This window comes from Leptodactylus fuscus, chromosome 4 (assembly GCF_031893055.1).
Source record: "Leptodactylus fuscus isolate aLepFus1 chromosome 4, aLepFus1.hap2, whole genome shotgun sequence".
In the NCBI taxonomy this organism is placed as follows: Eukaryota; Metazoa; Chordata; class Amphibia; order Anura; family Leptodactylidae; genus Leptodactylus; species Leptodactylus fuscus.
Genome location: NC_134268.1, coordinates 151,068,594 through 151,095,888, shown reverse-complemented (window position 1 = coordinate 151,095,888; position 27,295 = coordinate 151,068,594). Strand labels below are relative to the sequence as shown.

The window sequence follows — 27,295 nt, the reverse complement described above, 5'->3', positions numbered from 1 at the left end:
TTACCGAACATCCACAAAGTGGAAGATTTCTTTATTATAAACAGCTTCAAATGCATGGATCGGCTTTTCCAGCCTGAAAAATTCCATCAGTAGAAACACATCTTATTTTCCAGTAATAAAGATAACACAATATTTATTAACAGGCTGCTTATAACTTACAAACTTTAATAGAACTATACAAAACAGCTCTGGTTTATTTAAAATGACTGTACAAAAAGGCACAACGGACATATAAAAATGGACAAACTGCAGATCTTCGAGCAGCCAGATGAATGTAATCTTGGCCTTGTGATACCTTGCATTAGGAAAGCGCGCTACACAACCTCTCTTGTCATGTAAACAGTAGGCAAGCAGACTTGGCTGGCCCTCCCATAGAGCGAGGAGGGGAAGCCATGACTTGGTCCTGTGTTAGTAGTTTATATTTCCACTGAGATAAAAAATAGACTTGAAAATACTGATGTTTATGTAGGCTGCCCTCGTGTTTCTCAGCACAACGTCCCAGTTTTTGGAGGAGACTAGGAATAAGTCTGCTTAGTCTGATATTCTGTGTCACACTGAGCTGTATATACTTAAGCAGAGGAATCAATACAGTCACATGCACTTGGGTCAGAACCTACCTACAAACACAAGCAAGAACCAAAGCGCTCCTTTACTTCTGACTTTATATCTTGCATTGCTGTGTGGACCATAATTTTACTACGACAGCTGTTGTTGGTGATCTATCCAGCATACAAGATGGCTGTAGTAACTGATCCTAGTTGGCATTTTCAGATGGTACATATTTTGCCAATTATCAATGGCACCTGACTTGGCATAGAGGACAACCATGCAAACTGAACAATGTCAAAGATCTTTTTACTGTGTGGACTTGTAATTCTACCATGTCTTAAACTGTCTGCCATTACAGGGAGTGGATAGCCCTGAGACAAGCAGGGATCTACATGTAGAGCGGCACAGTACAAGGCGAACATGGCGGCATCTCACACTTGTGAACACTTGCACACACTGCAATTACCTTAAGACTATGTAATTAGAATGGGTTTAACTATCGAGTGTCAGCAGGATGTAACATTAAGATGATATTTGGGCCCAGATCTAGCACATATTCAAGATTATTATGTAAGATCGGCTATTCACAATGCAACAAATAAGGCTATGTTCACATGCGGGTCAGGTTTAGTCACAGCTCATGCCATCAGAAGTGATAGAGTGCACCATTATACGGCATAACAATGTCTATCAGGATCTCATTTTGTCTCTCAAAGTCAGATTTGTCCAAGCCTGGATTTTCGTTTTTCTGTTACTATGGATGTGAACTCAGCCCAGCTGAAGCATGGTGGAAATAACACCGTGTAGCCAACACAATGAGCAGCTATGAGGAGAAGTGTGGAGTGTGGCACAGAATATGTACAAAGAGGTAGGAGGCACTTAGGACATATTGAGGAATGAGTTCTTTGTATATGAGGGGACCTAGTGTAAGGGAATGGATGGTCAGTATAAATATAAAGCTCCATGCATCTATAGATGTAAAAGATTGTGAGATTTGTCAAAATACCCAAAATGTATCATATGATATAAAACTACACCAAAGCAGTGCAAACTTGTGTCCTTATTCACCGAGCTGCTCAAAACTGCACTAGTTACATATAATCTTATGAACGACCATATAGTGGAGCAAGTGAAACTATCCATACACTAGGAACATGGGATGTTCACAGTTCTGTTTATAACACAATCCACAGCCAGATCCATCACATGACTACCATCCATAGCACTGCTGAACCCCACAATTGGGGCTGTCGGGACTCTTCCTATCATACTGTGCTATTATTGCCAATAGACATGATGGGACTATGCGTACACAGCCTTAGTGCGCGTCACTGACCACAGCAGACACTTTACTTCGGGTTATTCTATCACTTATAAAGTGTAACACTACTTCTGTCACAACCGCACCGCAAACTAGAATGCACTGGGAATAGATCTAGTGTTTATATCGGTGTTATGGTAATACTTGGTCCAGAACTTCACCCTAAATAAAAGCTGCTACAGGGTTTAAGTGGTTACAACACATTTTGGCACCTGCATGGTTAAGGTTACACTGAAGTGGTATTGTGGTCGATGACTAACAAAACATTGAGCCGCTCTCTTACCAGTACAGTTTTGCATTACTGTATTTTCAATCTCATATTTTGTCCCCTCCCCCACAAATACATATATATATATTTTATATTTACAACGCTGTTGTGGGTTTATTTTTTTTTTTAAGGGAGTGGCACAAAATGCCAATGTTTGTACGCATTGGAGGCAGCCATATTGTAGTCTCAACAGTATGAAATTTTGAGGCTTATTCACATGTACTTACTCAAGTTTTTCATTTTCGAGAGAGACTCCAAGGACAATATTTTTGCAGCAAGGTTTTATCTTCATTTATGGCAAGGAATATTGTCATGTAAGAGAGTCCATACAAGTAGTTTGTAGACATGTTCACAGAACCATTATTATGAGCCACAACATGGCTGCCTCCACCACAATCCATGGCACGCTTCAGCTTTGCTAGACAAACATATTTCTTTAACTTTTTATACATTTTTTTTTTTATACCCAGATTTAAGCAAAGCTACCCAAAAACATCCGTTTCCAGTCTTTAGAAATTGACCAATCTTGGTCTTACTCTGTTATCCTGCTGCCAATTCATGAAATCCATATACGAATGGGATATTGTGGTGGTGAATTAGGCACGAGCCACAAAATAGAAAAAAAAATAAATCTAAAAATAAATAAAAAAATATATTTTCAACCACGCAGACAGAGCCTGCTCACGCGGAGATGCTTAACATGGCACGCTTGAATTGGATTCTTATCGCCATGATGACCAGCTGCCCTTACCAGAAGGCTGACTTGCTTCTGGTTTACCAAGAGGCTCCATGACTCTAGAAAGAAAAACAAGTCCAAGCTGTAAAAGTCACACATCTGCAAGTGCCCGGGCTCAGTAGATAAAATCTCCTGGTATCTCTTGCAGCATTGGCTCCTCAAACTTAAACCGCTTTGTAATGGCTTTAGATTCAGTCTGTTTCTCAATTTCTGTCTGTCTGCACTGTCCCAAAGTGTAAGAAGCCATTAATATCAACTCCTCTGTCACAGTCTGTCCATCAGTGTCTGGCTGGGCTGGACTGGCTTCCAGGGAATTTTCTGCTTTCAGGTCATCCTCGTCCTCTTCAGCTGGCAGGATTTGCTTGCGGTCTTGCACTGTACTCATAGCACTAGAGTAGAGATCCGGGAGGTCACCTTCGGCCAGCCAAGGGTGCTGAAGACATTCCTCTGCTGTTGCGCGGCCTCTGAAATACAGGAGCAGTGGGATTTAAGCCTTCAGCGTGATAACATTCTAGGAACTATCAGAAGGACCTATCACTATAAACAGGATTGTTATACATGTGCTAAATACACAGAAAAAGGATCATCATGTGACCGCTGAGGCCAAGTGGCTGCAGCACATTTCTGGATGACGCTGCGGGAACAGATGACTAGGGAGGCTCGGAGCAACAGGGACACGTATGCATTTTTTTCACTGCCCCCAGCTTATTCAAACTTCAAAAGGGTTTTCCATTTTTGTCTGGACAACTCCTTTAAGCAGTAGAGGAGCCACCTTTAGTTAATATTATACAGACCATACAGACTGTAATGCAATGCATGTAACACACAAAGGGAACATGGTGATGATGGCTCTAAGTCACACCCTGTGAGGCTGACACTTAGGTTCTATCTCAGACTGACATCCAACAGTGAGGGACATGTCACTCACACCGCACTAGATATGGATCATTGCAATGACTAGATGAAGCCGCTATATGCAGACTAGCATGCAGGACCAATTTTTAAAAAAAAAAAATGGAAAAAAAACCCCCCACACACACAACAGCTGACAGGTTCCCTTTAATGACGACCTGTCAACTCTCCTAGCTTAGGTTTAATTAAACGGTATCCCACATAATATTAACAATTCTGTGACATTTTTTCTTATAACTCTGCATTATACAGTTCCTCTGATGTCAATGTATTCATACATTTCTCATAGGAACAACTGAGTGGTATCACTCTGGGAATGGTCACTACATACCCTCATACTGCCAATGTCTGACTATATGAAGACACACACTTAGGCAATTTATTATTTGAAGATTTCAATAGAATAAAGTGCTTTTTTGGAAACCGTTAAATTCCGTTTTTTGGACCAGGTGACAGAGGGAAAGACTGGAGATCTGTTCTAAATGTCTTTACATCAAAAGGCATATCAGACCGCAGTCAAGCTAATTTTTTTTTTATTTTTTTTTAAGGAATATAGTTTTTCCTTTCTACCTTGCGACATGTTACAAGCCAAAGTGTAACATAGTAAAAGTTGATAGAGAAAACAAAACCATATGTCCATGCTTTGAGGTGGATAAGGATTGACCTAAATTCCAATCAGGACATGCTATAATACTACCATGTGCCGCCGCTACCTCCTTGAACAAAATGCAATTATGTGCAGAATTATATTTTCTTTGCCATAATTCTGTAGCAACGGTTTGTTTTCTATGTAGGACTAAAGACAAAGATTAGACAACTTCACCTGGACATGAGAGATTTCCAATATATTCTTACTACTATCATTCATGTCAAGGGCACTATAGCAGAATAGAACCATCCATTGTTCCTAATACTCGACGCTACCTTCCTATGATGTGATGTCTAGTCCAATACATACATCGATGAGGTCATGCTCTTAAGTAACAACACCCGGAAAAACTAGTACTAGACACGCAGAGTAAGCAAGTCAAAGTGTGTAGTCAGCAGGAACAGAGAGGACAGGCAGGAAGCAGGAGATAAGCCAAGGAAATGCAAGGCCATGGAGAGCTGTCATTACTATGGATGACCACTTACTCGGGTTCCCTCACAAGAAGTTTTTTCATGAAATCCACGGCGGGCTCTGAGACTCCTTCAAAGTCTTCTGTGAAACTGATGTTCAGCTGGGAGATGTTGAGGAAAGTGTGCTGCTTGTCATCACCCAGGAAGGGAGAGGTACCGGTGAGCATTATATATGCCAATACGCCAATGCTCCTATTGATGGAGGGAAATAAGCCATGAGCTTACACCACATACACAATACAACATGAATCGGGAGAAAAGAATATGTAACCTACCACATATCTGTTGCTGTGCTGATTGGCTCGTAACTCAGGATTTCAGGTGCTAAAACAAAAGAAGAAAGGGAGACCTTTACTCCACTGCATGTCCCAACCAAATCCACCCGAATGCAGGTTTCATGAAGGATGCTTACCAACATATTCTGGGGTCCCCATGATCTCTCTCAATTCTTCATTGTTATTGACTATTCTGGATAGGCCAAAGTCCACTATCTTTATATCTCCTAGTGGACAGTCGCTAGACAGCAAAATGTTTTGTGGCTAAATATGGGGAGAAGACGATATACATGTAAAATAATTGCAAATGACTCCATATACCTTACCACTCACGCGTTGCTGTCACTGACCCCTGATGAGCACTGTATAGGATCTCCATCTGCTTCACCATAATAGCTAAATAAAGGCATATAATACCCCCATGCAAGCTAAAATCCATGCTTCTGAAGGACATTTTAAGAATAAAGACCACTTTTAGATGAAGCCATACCAGATATTTTATGGATCCACTGAAAACTCCTGAATGGTGACACTGAGCCAGCCATGCCTTTCTCAGTATATTGGTAAGCCAAGGCTTCTCCATCACAAATGGCAGCAATTTTGGCACCATTTCAGCAGTGGTTTTATATGGGCAGTGAGATTTTATACACGGCTAAGCATTTTGAGGTTAAATCCCTACATTTCCCACCACAATAGTCACACCTGAAGAGTCCGGCCTATTGGGAGGGCTCTGGACTGATGAGGCCTATCTTCTTTCTAAAGCCACAGACTCAGGAACTCTACACTATAAGTGCCCACTAAGGATTTCACTCACGTCGATTGTCCTAAATGATCAGTTTCCTAATGTTCCTCGAGTAACAATCTGTCCAGCATTTAGTGCTGATCCTTCACAGCGGCAGGTTAAACAATTGGAAAGGGATTTGTCTGATCAGCAGTTGCAGTCTCGCTAGAACAAGCGACACAGCCATTGGATCAATTATTAAAGCTCTATTTCCCCCTCTTCAAGCATATGGGTTGTGTTTGACTCTGTAGTGTACAGCCATTTATATGATTTATATGTGCCGAGCTAACTGCACACGTTATAAATGACATATTAAAGAGGGAGAGGATATACTACTAACCACAAGATGAGAGAAACAAAATGGTAATATATTGACTAAAAGCAACAATTACATTTCTTTCCACTCCACAAGTCTCTGCTATACGCCATACGCAGCCTTACATCCCCCCACCTACCTTTGGCATCTATATACAATGCATCTTCACAATTGTATAAGTGTAACATTAACTGAAGCCTCATGAGGACTATTGCCTGGAGAAGCTAGCGAATGTATAAAAGCCTCTATTGACTTACCTTCAGGTCAAGATGGACCACATTGTGTCTGTGTAGAAAGGAAACTCCTTTTAAGATCTGTCTCATGAGCCTCTGGACATCCTTTTCTTTGAAGGCCTCTTCCCTTTCTGCTACACACTGGTTGAAGATTTCACCGCCGGCAGCACTGAGGAATAGAAAGAAGATCACGGCAAGGCAATAACTCCTAAACTGCCATAAGACCAGACACCCTGGAAGAAATCCATATATAAAAGGAAAATACTTATGGCCAGTGACACAGACATCCTAAAGCCACGCGATCACTGCTTATAGAAACTTATAACCACGCGGTGTTGCACTTATGAGGACAGTACTAGTAGTCTCTAGAAAGGTCTTCTCAATACTTCACAGGGAAGGTTATAGTGGCTCATGTAGTCAGAAAAGAAGCGACATTCACAAGACAAGAGCAGGGACAGACAGGTAGTAAGTCCTACGCTAAGCTAGATCAAGAAAACGGGGGGTGTTTGGGCAGCTTTATAGCAGAGAGGATCAATGTGATCGAACCCTTGGACCATAAAAGGTGGTGGGCTTCCGCTCTGTAACAGACGACTGCCTTACTAAGTGTATGCTGAAGTAATATTTTAGTGGATCATGTCTAAGTCTAATTGATAAAACACAGTAGTACAATGCGTGACATTTCCAAATATGTTCAGAAGATGCACGCCAGGTTAATACAATAACAAATCCCTCTAATATATTCCCACCACCTATATACTGGCCATTCACAGTCCCTCTCTCCTTGGAGGAAGCAGACAATTATATAAAGTATATAATAACAATAATGAGGATCATTCACCAATTGTCTGGAGGTTATGTAATGAAGGGCTCAGGATCTTATGTGACGGGAGGGGTTCAGTGCTCTCTGGGACATGGAGCGGTGCCCCTGAGATAACACAATAGAGGAGGCCTACAGCAATGTCACACAATGAGCGCAGCTTGTGTAACCGGTTACATCATCATTTGGATGCTTTACCGGGGGCTAGTGAAGATGAAACGTCCACGCTTACTGAATTACAATACGACTAGACCTTCGTATAGTAACCACACAGCTTAGCACTTCACTGTACTATAGTTACACTTTAGCTGGCACTGGGTTTAATAACGAATACGAGAGAGCGTCTGAGGAGGGAGTCCGGATCCTTTACTTTGTCTTGCTCCATTAGGGATTTTTATGCACCCTATTAAAGTCCAAAGAGGTCTCTGAAACTTCTCCCATACATTACAAAAAACTTCAGGACAGTAAGTGTTTGCTGAAGGCAATATACATTACACAGCAGTGTCCTTATTCCCTGTTCCCAGTGTCATTTCCCTGCTCACAAGTGCTAGGGCTTAATGCTATAGGAAGGATTAGAACATGACAGACATAAGGAACACATGAAGATTGTCTGTGCACTCCCCAAATTAGAGAGGTTAGTTGAGAGGTACTAAGGAATCAAACAGAAAATGAGGTTTCCTTTATTTTTTTTTCTTCGCAGACACAGCACCACTCCTGTCCAGGGGTGCCATTTCAGAGAAAGAAGCAAAGAGGTCACATAAAATTGCCGTGTAACCTGCAGGTAGCATGTTATAGAGCAGGAGAAGCGGATTAAGACATAGTAGTGTGAGAATAGATTCAGCATCACTTATATTTTATCAGTTTATGTAACTGCTCTATTCTGTGACGTCATATCTGTGACTGACAGCCTCCCCTCTACGACTGTGCATACAGAGATAACTGTCAATCACTGAATGGACCGCCTGGGTGATGCCTTAGCATAGAATACAAAGAGCAGAGGCTTCAATGAATAAGTGACAGGAACTGTATCTTTTCCCATAGAATGATATCAATGTGCTCAGTTTCCCTTTAAATCTTAGGCTACCTCTTTAAACCTGGGACTACAGTGCTAAAAGGCACTAGTCAACCATTAACAGTATTCAGTTTTATTAAATCAGTTGTTTAGGATTAGAAAAACATGAGCGCTTCATAGGTTGTATGTGGAATTGCAATCCCGCTTTTTATTGGGACCTAGCTACAGCCTACAGACAGGTGTGGTGCATTTTCAGAGGAAAGAAGCCATGTTTCTGTAAGCCAGAAGACCCCTCAGTTCAGTTACATATCTGTGTGTACGTGTCACATGCTGCGAATCTAGACTTTTATTGACTTGCTGTATTATACTCATATCAGGCATCTTGTGACTAACGTCAACCTTTTATTATAGTTGGCAAATACACTTAAGGCCATTCTAGCAGGTGACTGAGATATGAGAGCCTGCCACCACACAATGACTACATCACCATGCCACAGGCAGCAGAAGGCCATGTTCTTAAAGTCAATGGCCAAGTGGCAGGTGGTGGGGACCTAGTGACAAAGATGGGGACATGATCCACCTACATACTACATACAGATGCCTTCCAGGTATTGAGAGGTCTAGATATTGCAGCCTGAAACGTCTCAAGAATTTCTCTTCCTGGTAAGCAGTAAAGAGAACTATTGTATCCTATCCAAACAAGAAGACAAGGCATGGCCAACAAATATAAAAGACTCCATCAATGAGACCTCTGGAGAATTTCACAGACAATATACTAATTTTAAAGGCAGAAGAGGTGTCTGCTCATGAAAAGTGAAATAACCACCTGAAAAGAAATATTTATATACCATCAATGAGCGTGAAATTGCAGACAAGTCAAGAGCGTGCAACCTTTAGAAAAGCCTTTATTGTTACAAAAGATAATGCCTTTTATGCAGACTACACCAAGCAGAAAAACCCACCCAAAAGCTGGAGTATGTGCTCCTCTATCACAGTATAGGCTCACGCACACAGCAGATCTGTACATAGGGAACCAGCTAATGCATGACAGACGTATAGAAAGGTCCATTGCACTTGTGTGGGCGCTGTATCATGGCTCCACGCAACCCTGAGGCTGTGCATAGCTTTAATGCGGGTGTGCGACAGACCTGAGGCTTGAGGCTAGGGCTACCTGTTGACGTTGACTGTGCAACATGAAGACCGCAGTGTCGTACTGCAAAAATGCAAATAATGTTTGTGAATGTGATTGTGCCGTGTCCTCCACATGACCACTACGAAAATCCCAAACCTGCTGCGAGCGTCTTTCTTAGCATAAAAGTCAAAGCAACTGGGACTCATTTATAATCTGGTATCAAAGTCTATTGGTTATCACAACAAAATCGCAGCCTAATATAGCTGTGCAATGACCTCTTCAGAGATCACAGAGCATGCCGAGAAAACTCTCCCTTAGAAGTCAATAGGGTCTACTCCAGACCATTGGGTCTATGGCCTATGGTTCATCTCCAGGAGACCGCAAGTCACAAACTACATTTGGCTTAGTGGCAAGAACTGTTTTTTTTTTTTTTTTTTTTTTTTTTTACATATAGATAACATGGAAAATTAAAAAAAATTTGCCTCTTCAAAGCCATACAAAACACTAAAATGAGCAGAAAACTGAGCAACTCAGATTTGCTTTTGCCAATATATTCTCATTTTTAAAAATAATAATATATATATATATATATATATATATATATATATATATATATATATAAAGATAGCTTATGACCAAACTTGGCCTGAGGGGGGGAAAAAAAAAAAAAAAAGTTTGATGTCAGACTGTCAGCCCACGCTTCAGATGGATGTTCACATGAAAGCATGGCCTCTCACGAACACAATGCTTGTATCACTTATCAGCCCATGCTTTTATGATTTGGGGCTAAGATAAAATCCAGTAGGATCTTATTGTAACCCCAATATTTTATATAAACTACTGCCATTACAGTAAATAACACTCCCTCGTACTACTACACCAGTCTGACAACGCAGCCAGGACTACAATGGCAGTACATTCCCACATTAGCTTGTCTTTATCTCTAAGGTTGGATGGATGGTAGGAGGAACCTTTCGTATTATGGCTGCCATATTCTGTCATTGTCTCCTTTTATGTCTATGGAAGATATGATTGAGGAGAAGACCACAGAGAAGCCAGTCATGCTCTAAGCTATTTCAGGGCTGACATCTTTTCTTCATGAACAACTACCTGTCTCCTTCCTTCTACCACATCTTAGAGCATGTACAGAAGTGGAGGAGACACTGGCGCTGCCAAATCACTTCATTGAATCCCTGTTGATGTGTGCCAATGACTGCCGCAGGGATGTAAATTTGTGATATAGTAGGACACAGACTGGTACAGTACACTGTTGTGTGGCTCACACTGGTGAATTTCTCATCACATCACCTGACATAAGCTTCTAGACGTAAACTCCCATTATAAATGGCAGAGGTTGAAAACTGAATAATTCATACACATTCTGCACTAGCAGATCTGCTCCAGAAAACTAACACAGAAGTAGCACAAAGCTGTAATCTGCGCCAAAGATACGCAACTTGGCTAATAGATTCCCACTGTTCAGCTATTTATCTGTCTGACCGCTGACCCTGAGAACAGGGGAGTATTACCCACGTTGGGCATACAGCCTGACTATAGCCATGCCCATGCTGGCTGCGTACCCCCATTCACTTCAATGAGAGAGTCAGAGATAGCTGAAGTACAGGATTGCCCCTGCTATGCAACCATTGATACAGCCCCTGTTCTCAGGATGGGTAAGGGTCTCAGCAGTCAGACCAGACCCCCATCAGTCAGCCATTTTGCTGTGCTGACACATATACTATATATATAATAAAATCTATTCAGTGTCTAGTAAAAAGGTATCAGCCGACCAGAATAACATAAGGGGGAATTCAGAGAGGCATCAGCAGAAAGCAGCGGATTACTGCCCGAATAGGTGAGGAGACAAGTGATACGGAAGCCTGTCACATGCAGGCCACGCCATATTAACGTAATACCTCACACTGAAGAGAAGATTAACATGTCAGCTGGTAGAGACATGCTGCAAAACATGGATGCCTGCTCAATACAGGCTACATGCTATCCCATATAGGTTGCATTATAATGGGTCTTGCGAACTAGATGGCACAGACCCTTAGGCTAAGCCCACATTCTGTACTACAGCATGGCTTACATATATGCCCTGAATACTGTACAGGCTGTTCTTTGCCAATCCACATCTAAATGTATAGTATAGTAAATTAACACAGATTTTTTGGTGCTGAACACATCAAAAAATCTGCAGTAATCTTGATTTGTTAAAGAGAGTCTGTTCCCAGGGTGAAGCATAAAACAGCTACACACTTAGGGCTAGTTCACACGTGGGCAAAGGGGAGGTTTTTGACAGCGGAATTCGCTTCAAAAACCTCTCCTTTAACATGGTGGTCTATGTAGACCACTAGCTTTTTTTTTCCTCCTAGCGTTTTCCGCCTGAAGAAGGGACATGACCTTTCTTCAGGCGGAAAACGCCTGAAGAATTGCATAGAAGTGAATGGGAGGCGAAAACCGCGTGGTAAAAAACCGCGCGGTTTTTTGCACACAAAACCGCGCGGTTTTTTGCAAAAAACCGCGCGGTTTTCGCCTGCAGTTTCTATAGCACATATAGGAAAAAAAAACCCTAGCGAAAACCGCTAGCGAAAACCGCGTCAAAAACCTCGTCAAAAACCGCGTGGAATGCAAAAAACAGCGTCAAAAAAACTCCTCGAGGTTTTTTACCTCGCACAAATAAGCTAGGCGGTTTTCACGTGTGAACTGACCCTTAGATAGGCGAGGCTTACTGGAATGTAACTCTTTAATCCCCATGAAAGTCTGTGCCTCCATTACGGAGATATTCATTTATTTTGTAATTTAGGGCGGCTAATTTGTGAGGGCGGCTCCATTGCTCTAAACTGCTACGTCCCACTCCGCTCTAATATACCCTGCTCACCCATCCCTGTGGAATGAATGTAGAAGTCCGGAGCACTGGAGCCGCCCTCAGTGCTCCTGAAGGCTCATTTGCATTTTCAGAAATACTGTCAATAAATATCTTGTAATATCTACAGATGACTATCTTTGCAACGGAGGCATGAGTTTTCAGGGGGAAAAGTGTTACGATCAGGTGAGCCTGATCTATCGGTGTTGCTGGTTTAATATGCTTTACCCTGGTGACAGACTCCCTTTAAGGCTGAGGCCCCATGTTGCAGAAACGCAGATTTTTGTTGTTGCAGATTTTGATGCGGTTTTTTTGAACCAAAGCCAAGAATTCCTTCAAAAGGAATGGAAATTATAATGGAACATCTTATGCTTCTTCCTTCTGGTCACTCTACTCCTGGCTTTGGCTCAAAAAAACCACCACAAAATCTCCAACAAAAAAGCTACTTTTTCTCAATGTGGGGCCTCAGCTAAAGGCCCAACGTTGCAGGGATGCAGCTTCTTATGTTGCAGATTTTGTTGCTTTTTTTTTTTTTTTAAGCCAAAGCCAGGGGCGGACTGAGCAGAAAGGAGAAGTATAAGGCCGGGTTCACATGGAGTATTCTGGCTCGTCATTTGGTACGTAGACGCCGCAAAATCACGGCTGCAAAATAGCGCCGCATGTACGGTACCTTCTCCCATTGAAAACAATGGGAGCGTATACGGCCCGCAAATCCTCCCGCGGCGTCTACGTACCAAATGACGAGCCAGAATACTCCGTGTGAACCCGGCCTTAAGAACTTCCTATATATTTCCCATTCCTTCTGTAGCCATTTTTAGTTTTGGGTTAAAAATCTGCAACAAAAGAAGCTGCATTTCCGCATCATGGGGTTTTAGCCTTAAAGGCGTTTTCCAGCCCCAGATGTGTTTTCATACTAATGGCCTATCCACAGGTCAGTATCTGATCTAATCTCTGCTTCTATTCAAGTAATGGGAGCAAAGCTATACAGTCACAGGTTGGAAATACTCGTAAAGTCGGGATTGGGATATTTATAGAATTCCACAGATATAACAGTTTGACGTGACCCTCCCCCACCCCCATTTTATCTTCATTACAGACACAAAGCTCGTATGAACAGCTGGAATTGATATTACCAGGTTTACCATGAGCCCCACTTTGATAAAGACATGCTAGTGACAGATTCCCTTTAAAGGATTTGTCCATGACTAGACAGAAGGGCTTGCTTCTCCAGTAACAGTGTCAGCGTCACATATATAGGTGTAGAGATTGGATATATTAACACAAATACATCTTCCCCTCCCAGGTACTGAGAAATGACACTTCGCTTGTGAACATTGTTACATGCAGGGAAATGAGACACTTCCTCAGATTTGAGAAAATACAATAAATTCTTCTATGTTTAGCCTGGGAAAGTAATACAACAAGTACCAGAAGGGGAAAGGCCAACAACGCTGCAAAATAGGCTAGAAATCTATACTATCCTGACCTCCATATCCTGCCATTGAGAGGAGAGGCAGCATATTTACTGAGAAGTAGTCACAGAATTCATATCCAGCTTTGGAGTTCCCTGAAACATGGGGTAAGTGACCCAGGACGTGCAGGGAACACTGGCAACTGTGGGATGGCGTGAGAAGCACAGAGGCCCAGGCCGCAGCTGATTTTTGTTTTACAAACTGTTTGTGTTTGGTGCGTGAGTACTAGGCACAATGCCAAGGCACAAATACTGCCACAATGCAGCCTTTCTTCTAATGCTCGCACATGGGGGACACAAGCCAATTGCCAGCTACAGCAAATAAGACTAGCACACAGACCGCTAGCAATATGTTGGCCAAACCCATCATTAACAAAGAAAACAACTATTAACTGATGGTCAAGGTGGAGTGTGGGTGGTACAAATGTAAACGTGAGAACTGGAAGGTTTACATACATGTACACACTATTATCTACACACAAAGTGAACCCATTACGTGATTTCTGCTCCCCTTAAAGCAGGATATGATGGCAGGAGAGGAGACGAGATCTGTGTTACACTCTACATAGGATTTCAATCAATAAAATGCAGAATAAATCCTATCAGGACTCCTAGGAGAAAGTAAGAGTCCGGGTTATGTTTGATAGCTTTCTGTGTACACACACTGATCCAGGGAGAAGTGTCACCCACTGCAGGACTCTCACTGCCACCTAAGAGTCCTCTCAGGGTTTACTTTGATTCTTATTTAGAACTTATGCTCTAAATCTAATAAATCTTAAAAAAGCAGAAGCTAAGGGTAAATATAGTAGTGATAGATGAAGCAATGCTCCCTACAGGGAGATATTATTCCTCAATCAGCTTTAATGAATATAGATACAAAAATCAGGAGGCTAAAACATAACTTTTGCCCCCACCAGGCACATGTTTTTCTTGCCTGCCTCTGCCCATTGCATTGCCTGTGGGATTAATTGTGGATAGGGTTATTTTCATTATCAGGATAAGATGTAAGGGCAAGGGTCAAAAGTACAAGTGATAGTCTTCTGTCTTGATCGGTTGCCAAAATCCACGACCATGAACTTTCTATGGACTGGAACTTGTCCTGACTGAACAGGTTATCAGCACAGACACTACACGTATGAGAAGATAACCTGCTCCACCTGAGCTTCCAACAAGTCCTAGACCATAGAAAGTTCTTGCAATCATGATCGTACTACAGACTGCCACCACTAAGATGCTTAGAGGAAATCTTTAAATCAAACATTTTTGCAAATCTAATTCAAAATGTAAAAAACTTTTAGTAACGCTGGAAACCTGACAAACCCAGTTATAGTCTATGGGTAAACACTGTCTTATCAGTCCAGCTATCCATCATTCTAGTCCCCCGGCAGACCTCAGGTGTGAACATGAAGGCTATATCCACAAGTTTACTGTAAAGTGATGACGCCTGAACTTGCACTAAAAGCCATTTATAGTGATCATAAAGAAACTAAAAATCCAGATTCTTCTGGTGAAAACTATCAAACCATGATTTCCAGGTCTGAACTGCATTCCTGGAGACTTTGTCATTGCAAGTGGTTTACATATAAACATTAGACAAAAGAAGGCCTGAAAGAATCTCTATATACACAATTGATTTATGTGACAATTATTGTCCTACCACAAGCCATAAAGCCTGGATCCCAAACTGCAATTACCTTATAACCTACCTAATAAAATACAAGTTCAGCCAGTACAGGAGAAAAAAAAAATGCTATGACACTTACGGCGTATGCATAAAGTCATGTTACATGCATGCACCGGAAGAGGCGAGAGCAAATACATAGGGCACCACGAGGGCGATACCAAGTCTACGGCACATATATATTATAGCTAAATAATCCAGAGGCCACAAATCATGTAAGAAAGCAAGTTAAAGGGATTAAACTATCACCTGGCCACAAGATAGGCGAAGAGTTTGATAATGGTGACAGAGACCTAGGAAGCCCACCGGTCATAATGTATGAATTGAGCAGTGGTTGAGCATCCAAGCGGACATCATTTGTCTATATAGGACCGGTGAATAGAGAGAACCGGAGTTCACCACACTATCCTCATCAGTCTCATAGGAATAAATGCAGCAGCAAGGGCTCATCGCTACTCCATTCATACAGGGGGACACTAATCCGGGCCTGATGCCAGAGTTACACATTTTATATGTTGTTAAAACCTTGTAAATCCTGTAAAATCAAGTCAAATTTTCACACAGGTAAAAAACAAAACAATGGACACCAGTGATTGAGGATTCAAGTGTCCCCGCAATAAGAAATGGTTACTAAAAACACTAAGACCCAGCCAGCACCAATGAAGAATACAAATTACTTCCAAGCTAAGTATAGCAAGAACATGCTAAGGTGATCGGGGGCAAGTGCCCTGTTTGCACTATATTCCTGCTCGCGTCAAGACACCGCCACATAAAGTTAATCTTTAACCTCCTCTGAAAAGACTGTGTAGCCATGGACTACACAATATTAGGCAGGTGATTCTGAGTGTGTGTGTGGGGAAGGGGGGTACGGATGTGCATTCATGCACTTGGCACTTCATGCCCTGCTGGGAAGAGGTTACTCATGTCCATCACCTCTGGGTTCCACTGACTAGGATAAACATGCAGATAAGATGTACATAAACATACATAAAGTACAACAATGAAGTTATTCTTTGTAAACCAAGGTAGTTGCTATAGGAAGCAAGGCAGTAGTCAGCAATTTGAGAGTCTCGTGACAAAACAACAATGCTGTGGAAGTGCAATAGCTTATATTTAACATCTGGGGATTAAAGCGTACCTCCAGTTATAGACATATTTCATAAGAGAATAGTACAAGTGAATAAAAAATGGTGCAATACGTCTCAAAAAAATGTGTTTCGTTCTCTGTTTATTAGATCAAGATACTTCACATATTAGTAGAGGGGGAGGCTGCTGGACAGCATAATTTATTGCTAGTGCTCCTCTCTGCTATTCTGTGAGTAAGGCTGAGTTCTCACATTGCAGAAACGCAGCTTTTTTAATGTGTTTTTTTTTTTTTTTTGAAAACCCAAGAATGGCTGCAAAAGGAATGGGTAATATATAGGAAGTACTTCTACTTCTACCTTCTGCTCAATCCACTCCTGATTTCGGCTCAAAAAACGCAGCAAACTCTACAACAAAAAAAGTGTTGGGTTTCCGTAACATGGGGCCTCATCCTAAGGCTACGGCCCCACGGGCAGTAATCACAGCGCTAAAGCGCTGCAGAAAGAACCGCTGTGTAAACGCATTGCGGTTCTTTCCGCAGCGCTTTGAACATAAAGTTTGCAGAGTTTTCTACTGCGGACTTTCTCTTAACATTATATCTACGGGAAATCCGCCGGCGTTTCCATAGATATAACTGACATGCTGCGATTTGCAAAAGCCACAATGGCTTTGCGGAAAAAAACACAGTGCGGACACGCTGCGATTTGCAAAGTGGGCATGGGATTCGCATGAATCGCATCCCCTTTGCTTGCACTGTAAAACGCCACGATTTTTCACACAGCGTCTCCACTGCGGGCAAATCGCAGCGTTTACATCCCATGGGGCCCCGGCCAAAGGAAGCTTTTCTGACTCTGCGGAGTCTTCTAGATAAAACACCACACTGCACAGAATGAGGCCATAAATTAATTAGCCAGCCCACAGCAGCTTCTTTACCCCTCCCCTCTCCATAGAGTTCTGCATGTGAGGTGTATGCAGAGAAAGATCTCTGTATTCAGACTGATAAGAAGAGCAGCCTAACAAGTGGAAAAGGAAACAGATTTATACAACAAGATCTATTACAAAGCGTCTTATATTCACCTATACTATTCATATATGGAAAATTGTTTTACTACTGGAAGCAGCCTTTAAAGCTCCTCTGCCCCAATAATGGACCATATTCATCTGGTGAACATACTGAGGCTGTACTTACTATTCTAAGACTAGGATCATTTCAGTTGCGGTCTCATACACCTCGTGCAGCTTGATGACCCAAGGGTTGTCCTTTGCCAATTCCAAGACCGCGATCTCATGCAGGATTTCCATACGACAGTCTTGTCCCTTTCTCCGTTTTCTCATAATCTTGGCGGCAAACTCTCTCTCGGTTTCTTTTTCAATACATTTTCGAACCACAGCAAATTTTCCCCTGAGACATAAAAAATAGAAGTTTAAACAAATTGCATGTAGCAAAGTTTCTCTATATAACTATAATAAAACTTGTCAAGTTTCCTTAGTACACGGATCACTGCATCATCAGTTTCTTCTAACAAAAAACTTCCATCTTTATTAATATATAGATTTATTGCAACCAACAGCTCTAAAAAAAAAAGCAATGGAAAGTGCAAAATACAAATTTCACAGAAAGGAGACAATTTATTAATACAGTATAATGCAAAATTTATTAATGACAGAAAATCAAAAGTTGCCAGAAAGTTCAGTTCTGTTTTAAGCACTTAAGGTCAACAATTTACATATCTTTTCCCCTTGTGCTGTCCATTACTACACAAAACAATAGCGCTCCAAAGATTGTACAAACAGCACTGCAGTCAGCCTTATGTTTGCACATGTGAGGTTACTAAGCAGCCCACAACACAAGGCTATACACACACATAAGAGATTCCCAACCAGGTGGAGACAACTTTGACCACCTGAAATAAAAAAAAATAAAACACAAAACGCACACAACCACCCTACAGGTAGAACTGATGTGATCTGTTAGTATATGCAAGACAGCTCGGACCCTGTGGGACGGAAACCCAGAACGTACACATGCTTTTGTCCTGCACATTTCTGCAGCATGAAGTCATGCCTGGACATAAAGCGCCGGCCCTAACCACATTGTACGCTGACCTACTTCTAGGCAAACATTGATTCACACCAGCTAGCCTGGGAGGACGGCCGCACAGAGCTGAAAGAGAAAACCATATGGCTGTCAGGGCCACACCACTAGTCACACATGGAAGGGCTACTGCTTCTAATGGCATGAAGACCCCATATCAGCTATGCCACACCATTATTTCTTTAGGTGAACACTCCATATTGTCTAACCACGGATTCAGGCTGCTGCTCTTCCTCATGCTTTACACTGCAGTTCTGCCTGTTCAGACAGGTGTATATATATATATATATATATATATATATATATATATATATATATATATATATGCATGAACATAGCACCAAACCACCTGGAAGGCAAAATCTAGGACGGATTTATTATGACCTATAAGCAAATGAGATAGTAAGTGAATATGAGGTAAGTGGCGCACACAGACATATGCTGAGCATCTATAAGGAGGGGCAGCTGAAATTTACTAAGTTGTCCTTCATTAATTACCATCAATAAGGCGCTGTTCACGCCACATTTTGATCCTCCATCTCAGATATGTATACATACATATGTACATAGAGCCATATCCCAGCCAATACTACATAATGACCGCCAGCAATACGTCTATGTACATTCTTACTCATAGCACCCTTCTTTCATTACTACTACTTCCATTTAAACTAAGGTCATGGAGCTCTCCCTGAGTCATCATATGGTGGATGCAAATAATAAAGCCTTCCCGAGCTCCATCATTATGACAGGAAAATTAGTAATAGCAACTCGTATGTGAACAGAGCCTAGCCCTATACATGGAAATATAGATAGGAGCTGTAGCAGCCGCACATTTCAGAACCGTGACTATAAAGCTTGCATTCAGTATTGGCGTGGTGATGGCGAGATTGATGGCTCTAGTTACGTGTGAAAGCGCCTACAGCGGGTCCTCTGCCAGCCGCACAAGTGGAACAAATGTTCCTCCAATTCATTACAAATTGTTCCAGTGTCATTCTACCATCTGCTCATTAAGAGCGAGAGACAAGTCATTAATATTAACACGCCAGAGAATGGATGTGCCCTACCCCAACACCCAAAACAAGGATACCTGGAAAACTAGTCATCAGAGAGTGGCAGCTGGCATCAAAGTGCCAAGTAAATATCACCTGCACAATACATACAAAGCAAGCCGGCTGCTCAGCTCGGGTACAGACATGAAGGGTCTACTCCATTATATACCAGCACTGCCGTCACCTTACAGGTAGGGCCACGTGGCAGAACTCCTCAGTGTCCCCTCCGTATACTGGAAGATCCTGCAGAATCTATCCTGTAAGGCTGCCATATATCAACCCCACCTTCATCTGCTGGGAAATTTTTACAGAAAAACATTTATAGGCTTTTTGATTTTTACCACTGCTTCGTATCAGTGAGAGCCACCAGTCCACCTAGTCGCTATTGCTTTTGGTTGGTACAATATGGCGATTCCTAGAAGAGGTCATAGTGAGACTCTTTCCACTACTGACACTAAAGAGATTTCAATGTGTGTGAGGTTGTGTACACTTTGTGACCCCAGCCTCAACCAACAACACTGCTGGACCGTAACTGAGGAGGACTCAAAACCAGACCCAATAGGTACTTTGGGTGCCAGTAACTAGATTACAGTAATGAAGGATCCTTATTTTCAGTCTCCAGGAATCCCACACAACAAACAGATCTATAGCACCGTATGTGATAGGCTTTTAGGTTTTCAGATACAAAGCAGAATGACTGATCGTAAACGCTCACAAAACATGTATGGCAGGTTCTACCAGTCTAATGAAACATTGACATCTACATAGTTTACTATGCTGCGGTGGCCTCCAGTGAAACCATCATTGCTCGAAACAGTGACCTTATGCACTGATGTAGATCATCAGCCCTGAGAAGGGAGGGCCTATGCACGATAGGTGAACTGAGGGCAGGGGATTCAATTGTTGGGCAAGCTACTACATGGCAACCGAGATGCTGCTGGCTCTCATGTAGCAAAGACAGAAGTGGAAATACAGAGGAAACTGATGGTGGACGGAAAATTATACTTACAGAAGAAAATTATTAAGGCTCGGTTCCCATCTGCGCCCGGTCTCCGTAGTGGGATTCCGTTCCCATGAAAAATGCAGAGAGATAAGTGCAGCAAGCCCTTTTCAGGCGGAAACCGAAAGGAAACCATGCAGACCCTATTATAGATTATGGGGTCTGCAGGTTTCCTAAGAACCACTTTTTTATGCAGTTTAGGTTTTCGTTCAGGAGGGTCCCCAAACCCGTGCGCATATGTGAACCAAGCCTTTCATAGTAAGTAAATGTTCAGTAAATAAGCCTCCTGTTCAGAAATCCCTAAAAGAGGGCACAGGAAGGCATAGAATTCATTGGGGAGGTAGAAATGAGATATTGGTATATGGTCCCTGCAAGCATAGCAATAACCAAAGTCATCAGACACCCAGGTTAAGGACATATTCACATTATCTTTGACATATACACTGTGCAAAGCATCAATACATCACGGACAGACTAAAAAAAAAAAAAAACAATGTATATACGGTCTCAAAAGAGGGCTGATTGAGACTTTCAGCTGTGAACCTGGCCTTAGTGAACACGGAAGCTCCAGAATCACTGAATAAGATGCTTCTATCTTCCAACGTCTTCCAGAATGTGAAAGCTTTCTGATTGGCTGTAAATTAAAACATCTAGCGAGTTATCAGGTGCTGGAAGTCAGATTCCTAAGCAACGACTTGTCAGTAATAAGAGGCTGACGTCACTTCCATGAAGCTCTACGCAGACACTTCACTTCCTCTTTATATTGATATGATAAACTTAGTAAGGTAGCTAGATGCACAATCTTTAAGGAAAACGCAATAAGCAAGGTTCACAAGCAGATCGTAGAGGCTGCTGCCTTTCTGGATCCCGGACCCTACCTGTGGCCCCTGGCTCACCAACTGAAGTGAGCACTATATTCATTTAATGAAGTAATGTTCTGAAAAGTATGTATCCTCTGTCCATAGGATAGCTAACACCTGATTTGTGGAGGACCCCCATTGTGCCTGAAAATTGTGTCATCTCCCCCCAACTGTGAATTCAGCCTGACTGCAGCCAGGCTGAATATAGGAATGTGGCTTGGTGGATGCTTGAAGTCAGGCTACCATTCTCTTTATAGGAGCGCCGCAGATAGCTGAGTATTGGACTTTGGCTATCTGTGGCATTCCCATTGAAGTAAATGAGAGCGGAGGTTCGTCCATCCACCAGGTAGCCTGAGCACAGCCAAGCTGAATATAGACATGTCCTGGGACGCTTCTTCCATGAGGTGACCTAAGGTTTATTCCACAAAGCGGCGCCTCATGGAATAAACTGGAGGGGGGGAGGGGGGGGATTTTTTTTTTGTTTTGTTAATCAGCTGCTACTTGTTGTGTTATTGCAATAAGCAGCTGCTGATAATTCTTACTCACCTGTCCAAACGCCTGTACTGGATGCCCTTCGCTGTCTCCACTAGGTGGCCCTACACTTGCATCACAACATTAAAGAACGTCTTGATGGTACGTACAGCATCCCAGCGTTCCTTGGCGCCAGCTGCAGTGCACCCTGGAGATGGCAGTGGAGGGCGGCCAGGACAGGTGAAGAAAAATTATTGTCCTCTACTCTGTGTGGTGGTGGAGGAAGGGGGGGGGGGAAGAGTGTGTGTGTGTGTGTGTGGGGGGGGGGGGGGGTCATATACTGCAGGTAGAGTGGTATAAAAAACTGTTATAAACTGTGTGTGAGCCATAAACCGGTGAATCATATGCTGGGGAAAGGGGGGTGGTGGTTTTAAAAAAAAAAAAAAATTAAATCACACAACCAAAGATATTTTTTTTATTATTATTTTTTGGAAGGGGGCACCTTTCTATATTTCGCCTCAGGCAGCGGAGAGTCTAGGTTCACCCCTCCCTACTTAATGTATGTTTGTTATGTATGTTAGTTTTATATATTTGGAAAAAAAATTGCTTTGAATCATTATACAAATGAGCCAGTTACACTGGGGTGAGCCTATTAACTCCCCAGGAGCACTGCTCTTACCTCTCAGGCCCCTCTTACCTCCTGGGAGTTGATGCCCCCACTGCTATGACACCACCCATCCTATTGGAGTAGGAGACAGTGACTATGCTTTGGAGAGGTGATAGACTTCCTTTTAATATCTTATTGACTGGACTGACCAAAAGGTTAGCTACATTTATCAGCAGCTTAGAAATCATAGATATTCTTTATTCTGGAAATCTGCTTGCCCTTAAAACGTTTACCATATTCTAAAGTTTTTGGCCAAAGTTTTGCTGGTCACGGGCAACACAACAACCAGTGCCAATGACATGAGCCACTAGACAGTTTGTATAGGAAACATTCCAAGCGACAGCTATAATAGTGGACAGGGGGATTATTCTCCATACAAACACTGGAATATCATATATTGCTGCATTATGTGACCAAGTAGAGAGGAGTGAAGAGGAATCTGAGGAGTTCTTCTGCTTCAAATTCCTTAACACTTTTTAGACCTGGGCTTTCCATCGTGGCTTTTACTTGCCAATTTATCTTAGAAGAATGGGTCCAATGAGGACAGAGTCTAGTACAGCAGGTTCTGGATCTGATAATCCACAGAATGTGCGGCACGCTTATTTCTCAGCATCCTGCTCCGCTCTCTGCCACCCACTGTATATGATGAAGGGCACATTCAGAACTGAATTTACAGTGGATGTAGAGGCAGAATCCACCCAATTACTCCATTTGAGCTTTACCCTAAGAGCACATATTGAAAAAAAATATATAAAAAAGAAGATTTACAGTATTTGGTTGCTGTGAATGGCTAAGGAGGAGCACACTAACATGTATACCATATCTCGCCCTTTATGGTCTATTAACATGGTTTTCTAACCAACTATGTTCTTCCACAAGCCACGAGTCAGCCTTATCAGTACAGTGAACAGAAGCCTTGTATATACTTCACAACATGTCCTCTATCTTCCCCCGTGCCCGTGTCCACAATGACGGAATAGAAGGGCTTTCTAGTTTTAATCATCAACAGGAGCTTTTGATCCAAAGCAATTTGTCCATGGAGCGCAAAAGCAAATAAAACAGGCGTGACAAACAGGAAATTATCAGCAAGTCCCAGCATCATCCCACATTACCCGCCACATATCCCAGTGTGTCTCGGACTCCTGATTCATCCCAGGACTGCACATAATAAAGTAAACTGAACAGGCTGCTTCATAGGGACAGATTAGTCGGGCTAAATCCTTCCACTAAGCATGTTCTTGTGCACCAGACTGATCAAAGACTTGGCGGAATAATGAAAAGCATGTGCTCACTGAGCATCAATTGATCGGGCAGATCCCTGGACCAAGAATCCTACTGTGGCTATGTTATCAATGACAGCTCCCTGGAAGGATAAATCAGGGCCTGACAGCTTGTTTACTTCCCAGTGGACGGACACATGACTCTTTTTGCTTAGGTCCTTGTAATGATCCAGGCATTAATCTGCGCATAGTTCACATGCCAGCCTTACCCATGCCTTTAGCATTCTTCTTACACTTCAATTAAAGTTTCATACACATCAATCATCACACGCACAAATAAGGCTAAATCCATAAAACATGAAAAAAATGTACTCAAGCCTATGTAGTCTGTGTAGTCCGTGACAATATAAGGTCTCAGGACAACCTTACAACCGCTGGGGAAAAAAATACCACCTAATGGCATTTCAGTTTGTAGTAATAATAATGGCTTACGTCCATATAGTTAGTTATTGCTGGGGATGCTTTACTGAATGCAACTTATCAAACATTTCGATGCTGAACTGCTCTGTTAGATACGGTACTTTTTCCATAGTACAAGTCATATTAATACAGAATTATATGGTGAATTGCTGGCAGTGCTCTTTGCCAGGTAGAGAACAGATAGGCTTACCCTTTATAAATGTCTATGTACACATCTAGTATACTTATACTTCACAAATGGAAGCATGGCCATAAGTCTCAGATAGCCTTCGGCAAAGCTCATTTGGCCAAGAGCTACTCCTCTATACACACCAGACAGAAGCTCATCTCCAGTGACAACATACGATCAGACATACTGAAATCCAACATGACCAGCACTTTGTTCTCCTGCTATCTGACATCACAGGAGAGTTGGTATAGCCCCATGCATATAAGATGGCCATAGACATAGTATATGTAACTACAGACCTCACCAGTCCAACTAAATGTGGTAAAATCTTACAAGAATCTGATATCTGTGCTAGTCATTTACATAAGATTATCAGCAGATGCTACCAAGAAATAGAATCTGTCCGTGATCTGCAGATAAACATCTCTGTCTATGGTCTGGCTGATTTTGGAAGATACAGTCTGAAGTGTACGGGCATTTCAAGCCCACAATACTATAACAGAAAATCCCATCACTGCCCTGAATAATCCACAGTAGTAGTTATTATCACTTGTGTATAAAGCCGGGGAATTTATCTCCATCTTTAGGATGGTATCAGATAAGATACTAAGTGCGATTCTGATATGTAATATGCAATATATTATACACACACATCACTTTATAACCCTACTCAAAAGTAGTCTCACAATTATCACAAAGTTGTTACCTACTCGGGCAAATATCCATGACATAGACTGCAGTCCCCTCTAGATTCTTACCACTACTATGTAATATTTGTCACCTGCACCCAGTTTGCAATAAACTGAACAGTAATAAAATCCTGGAATGCAGCCTGTCACCGCATTACCAGGGTGTGCTGAAATATGTGCCCTGACCGGGCGCCATATTAACTTTAGTGCTATACAGATAAGTGTATGTCATGAGTTATCTACTGTAAACACGTATATCATAACTGTACAGAGAACAAAAAAATATATATAAAAAGACAAGTCTGCAGACTCCCTCATGGGTAAGCATAAAATAACACGGCCACATTATCACCCATTAGGACGGATGAAACAAAGACACTGCTGGATTAGCTGCAATCCCACTTCCTATATTCTGCCAATTCAACCACATCTGGGGCGTCTGTTAGAATTTCACAATGTAAGCAGAGTGCTTTGTTGGAGGCCGCACATCAGACTGGGACCGGTGCCCATCAGCATTGCTAAACACACAGTCCTGACCCAATACCTGTTATCTGCTGAAAAAAACAAGCAGAGATCCCCTTACAGGTGAACTATACACTCCGAACCCTTATCATTGGGGTGACACATCTGACATGACAACAGGTGAAGAGATCAGCAGCTTGTTAACACCATTAACCACTTAGTAGCTGTTTACCAGCAAGTGTCATACTAATAGTTGATGCTATAGGAAATCACCCAGTCACGTCCTAACAGATCTAGATCTCCACTTCATGGGGGAAATGGAAATTTCTCAACAACATCTAGACATTAGCGGAAGATTATACATCATGTACACAATAAGGCACCACTGACTAATATGCGACTAAAGAGGATCCGCACCCTAAACACCACAAGTGGTTAATACGGCTGTGAAAGACGGAAAGGTTCACTCTTGTCCTCCCAAGCCCCTTAGGTGTCCAGATCAGTGCTAAGGTTACTTATAAGAAAAAAAACTAATTAATCTGAGGCAGGTATCCAGGGATCTGCTGTAGACGATAACAATCAAAAGACAGCAGTTGTTAGGCAAGATGTCCCCAGCAACAGGACTGTCAGACAGAACTCCGCTCTTACTATCCAACCTGGATCGGCAGCAATGACACCCTATCATTCACCACGTAAACCTTAGGATGTCTGATCTGAAGTCATACTGTACTTGCATTACACGTTGATCTGCATTTTTCAGCACTGCACAGTAACAATGCAGTAAAATCCAATAATGGTCATTAAAAAATGGAAAACCAATAAACGGTTCCAAGACATGGGGATGTTACGGACATGGACCACCAAAGGCGTGGTAAGGACAGAGGCCAGAGGGATTCCCCCAGATGATAAGCTTGCAGAGGGAACCCACATTTTGGGGACTTTCCTGAACAATCAGAAAGAAGCCATCAGTTGTCGGCCATTACCCATATACCAGAAGCCTGCGCCCATCACACTGGATGGCATTATGTCCTAGCAATGGCTACAGCTCAGATGTGACCAGTGGTAGTGCTCCTTACCTGCCCAGCTCATGCCCTGGGGACATGGTGTAGCGACTGGTGAAGGGCTGGCTCTGGATGGGGGTACAAGGCTCTCCCAGCAGGCCGGGCCTTTCATGACCTCTCTTCTCCTCCTGCTGTTGTCTCCGTACAGTCCTCGGTGTCCTGCAGCATTTCTCCATCATGTCATAGTTTTCCTCCGGGATCATCCTGTGTATAGTCCCGACCTGCAGGAACAAGGACAGGCAGTGAGCCCCCAATATACACTATGAGCATAGAGAGAAGACAGCGGTATCCCCTCTGCCCCAGCTCCCACCTTACATACATGGGGTGCACAGCCCGCCACCCCCCGTATAAGAGCCAATGCCCCAACCACACACAGGACGGACATACCAGTCTATTCAGCCGCCTCCGGTGCTGGAGCTTCGCTGCTGCTGCTGCTGCTGCCGTAGTCCTGTACAGAGACCCGTGAAGCGGTAGCGGCGGACGGGCAGCCACAC

At 42.5% G+C, this 27,295-nt stretch overlaps 1 protein-coding gene across 1 annotated transcript; it reads right to left on the bottom strand.

Moving 5' to 3' along the window:
* STK17A (serine/threonine kinase 17a) lies at positions 1–27,295 on the bottom strand. Its single transcript, XM_075271226.1, has 8 exons — positions 27,189–27,295; positions 26,817–27,022; positions 17,765–17,977; positions 6,535–6,679; positions 5,318–5,444; positions 5,181–5,229; positions 4,921–5,097; positions 1–3,338 (listed from the first exon to the last, which is right to left on the bottom strand). The coding sequence occupies exons 2-8, from the start codon at positions 27,002–27,004 to the stop codon at positions 2,990–2,992; spliced, it is 1,248 nt and encodes a 415-aa protein (XP_075127327.1). The 5' UTR covers positions 27,005–27,022; positions 27,189–27,295; the 3' UTR covers positions 1–2,989.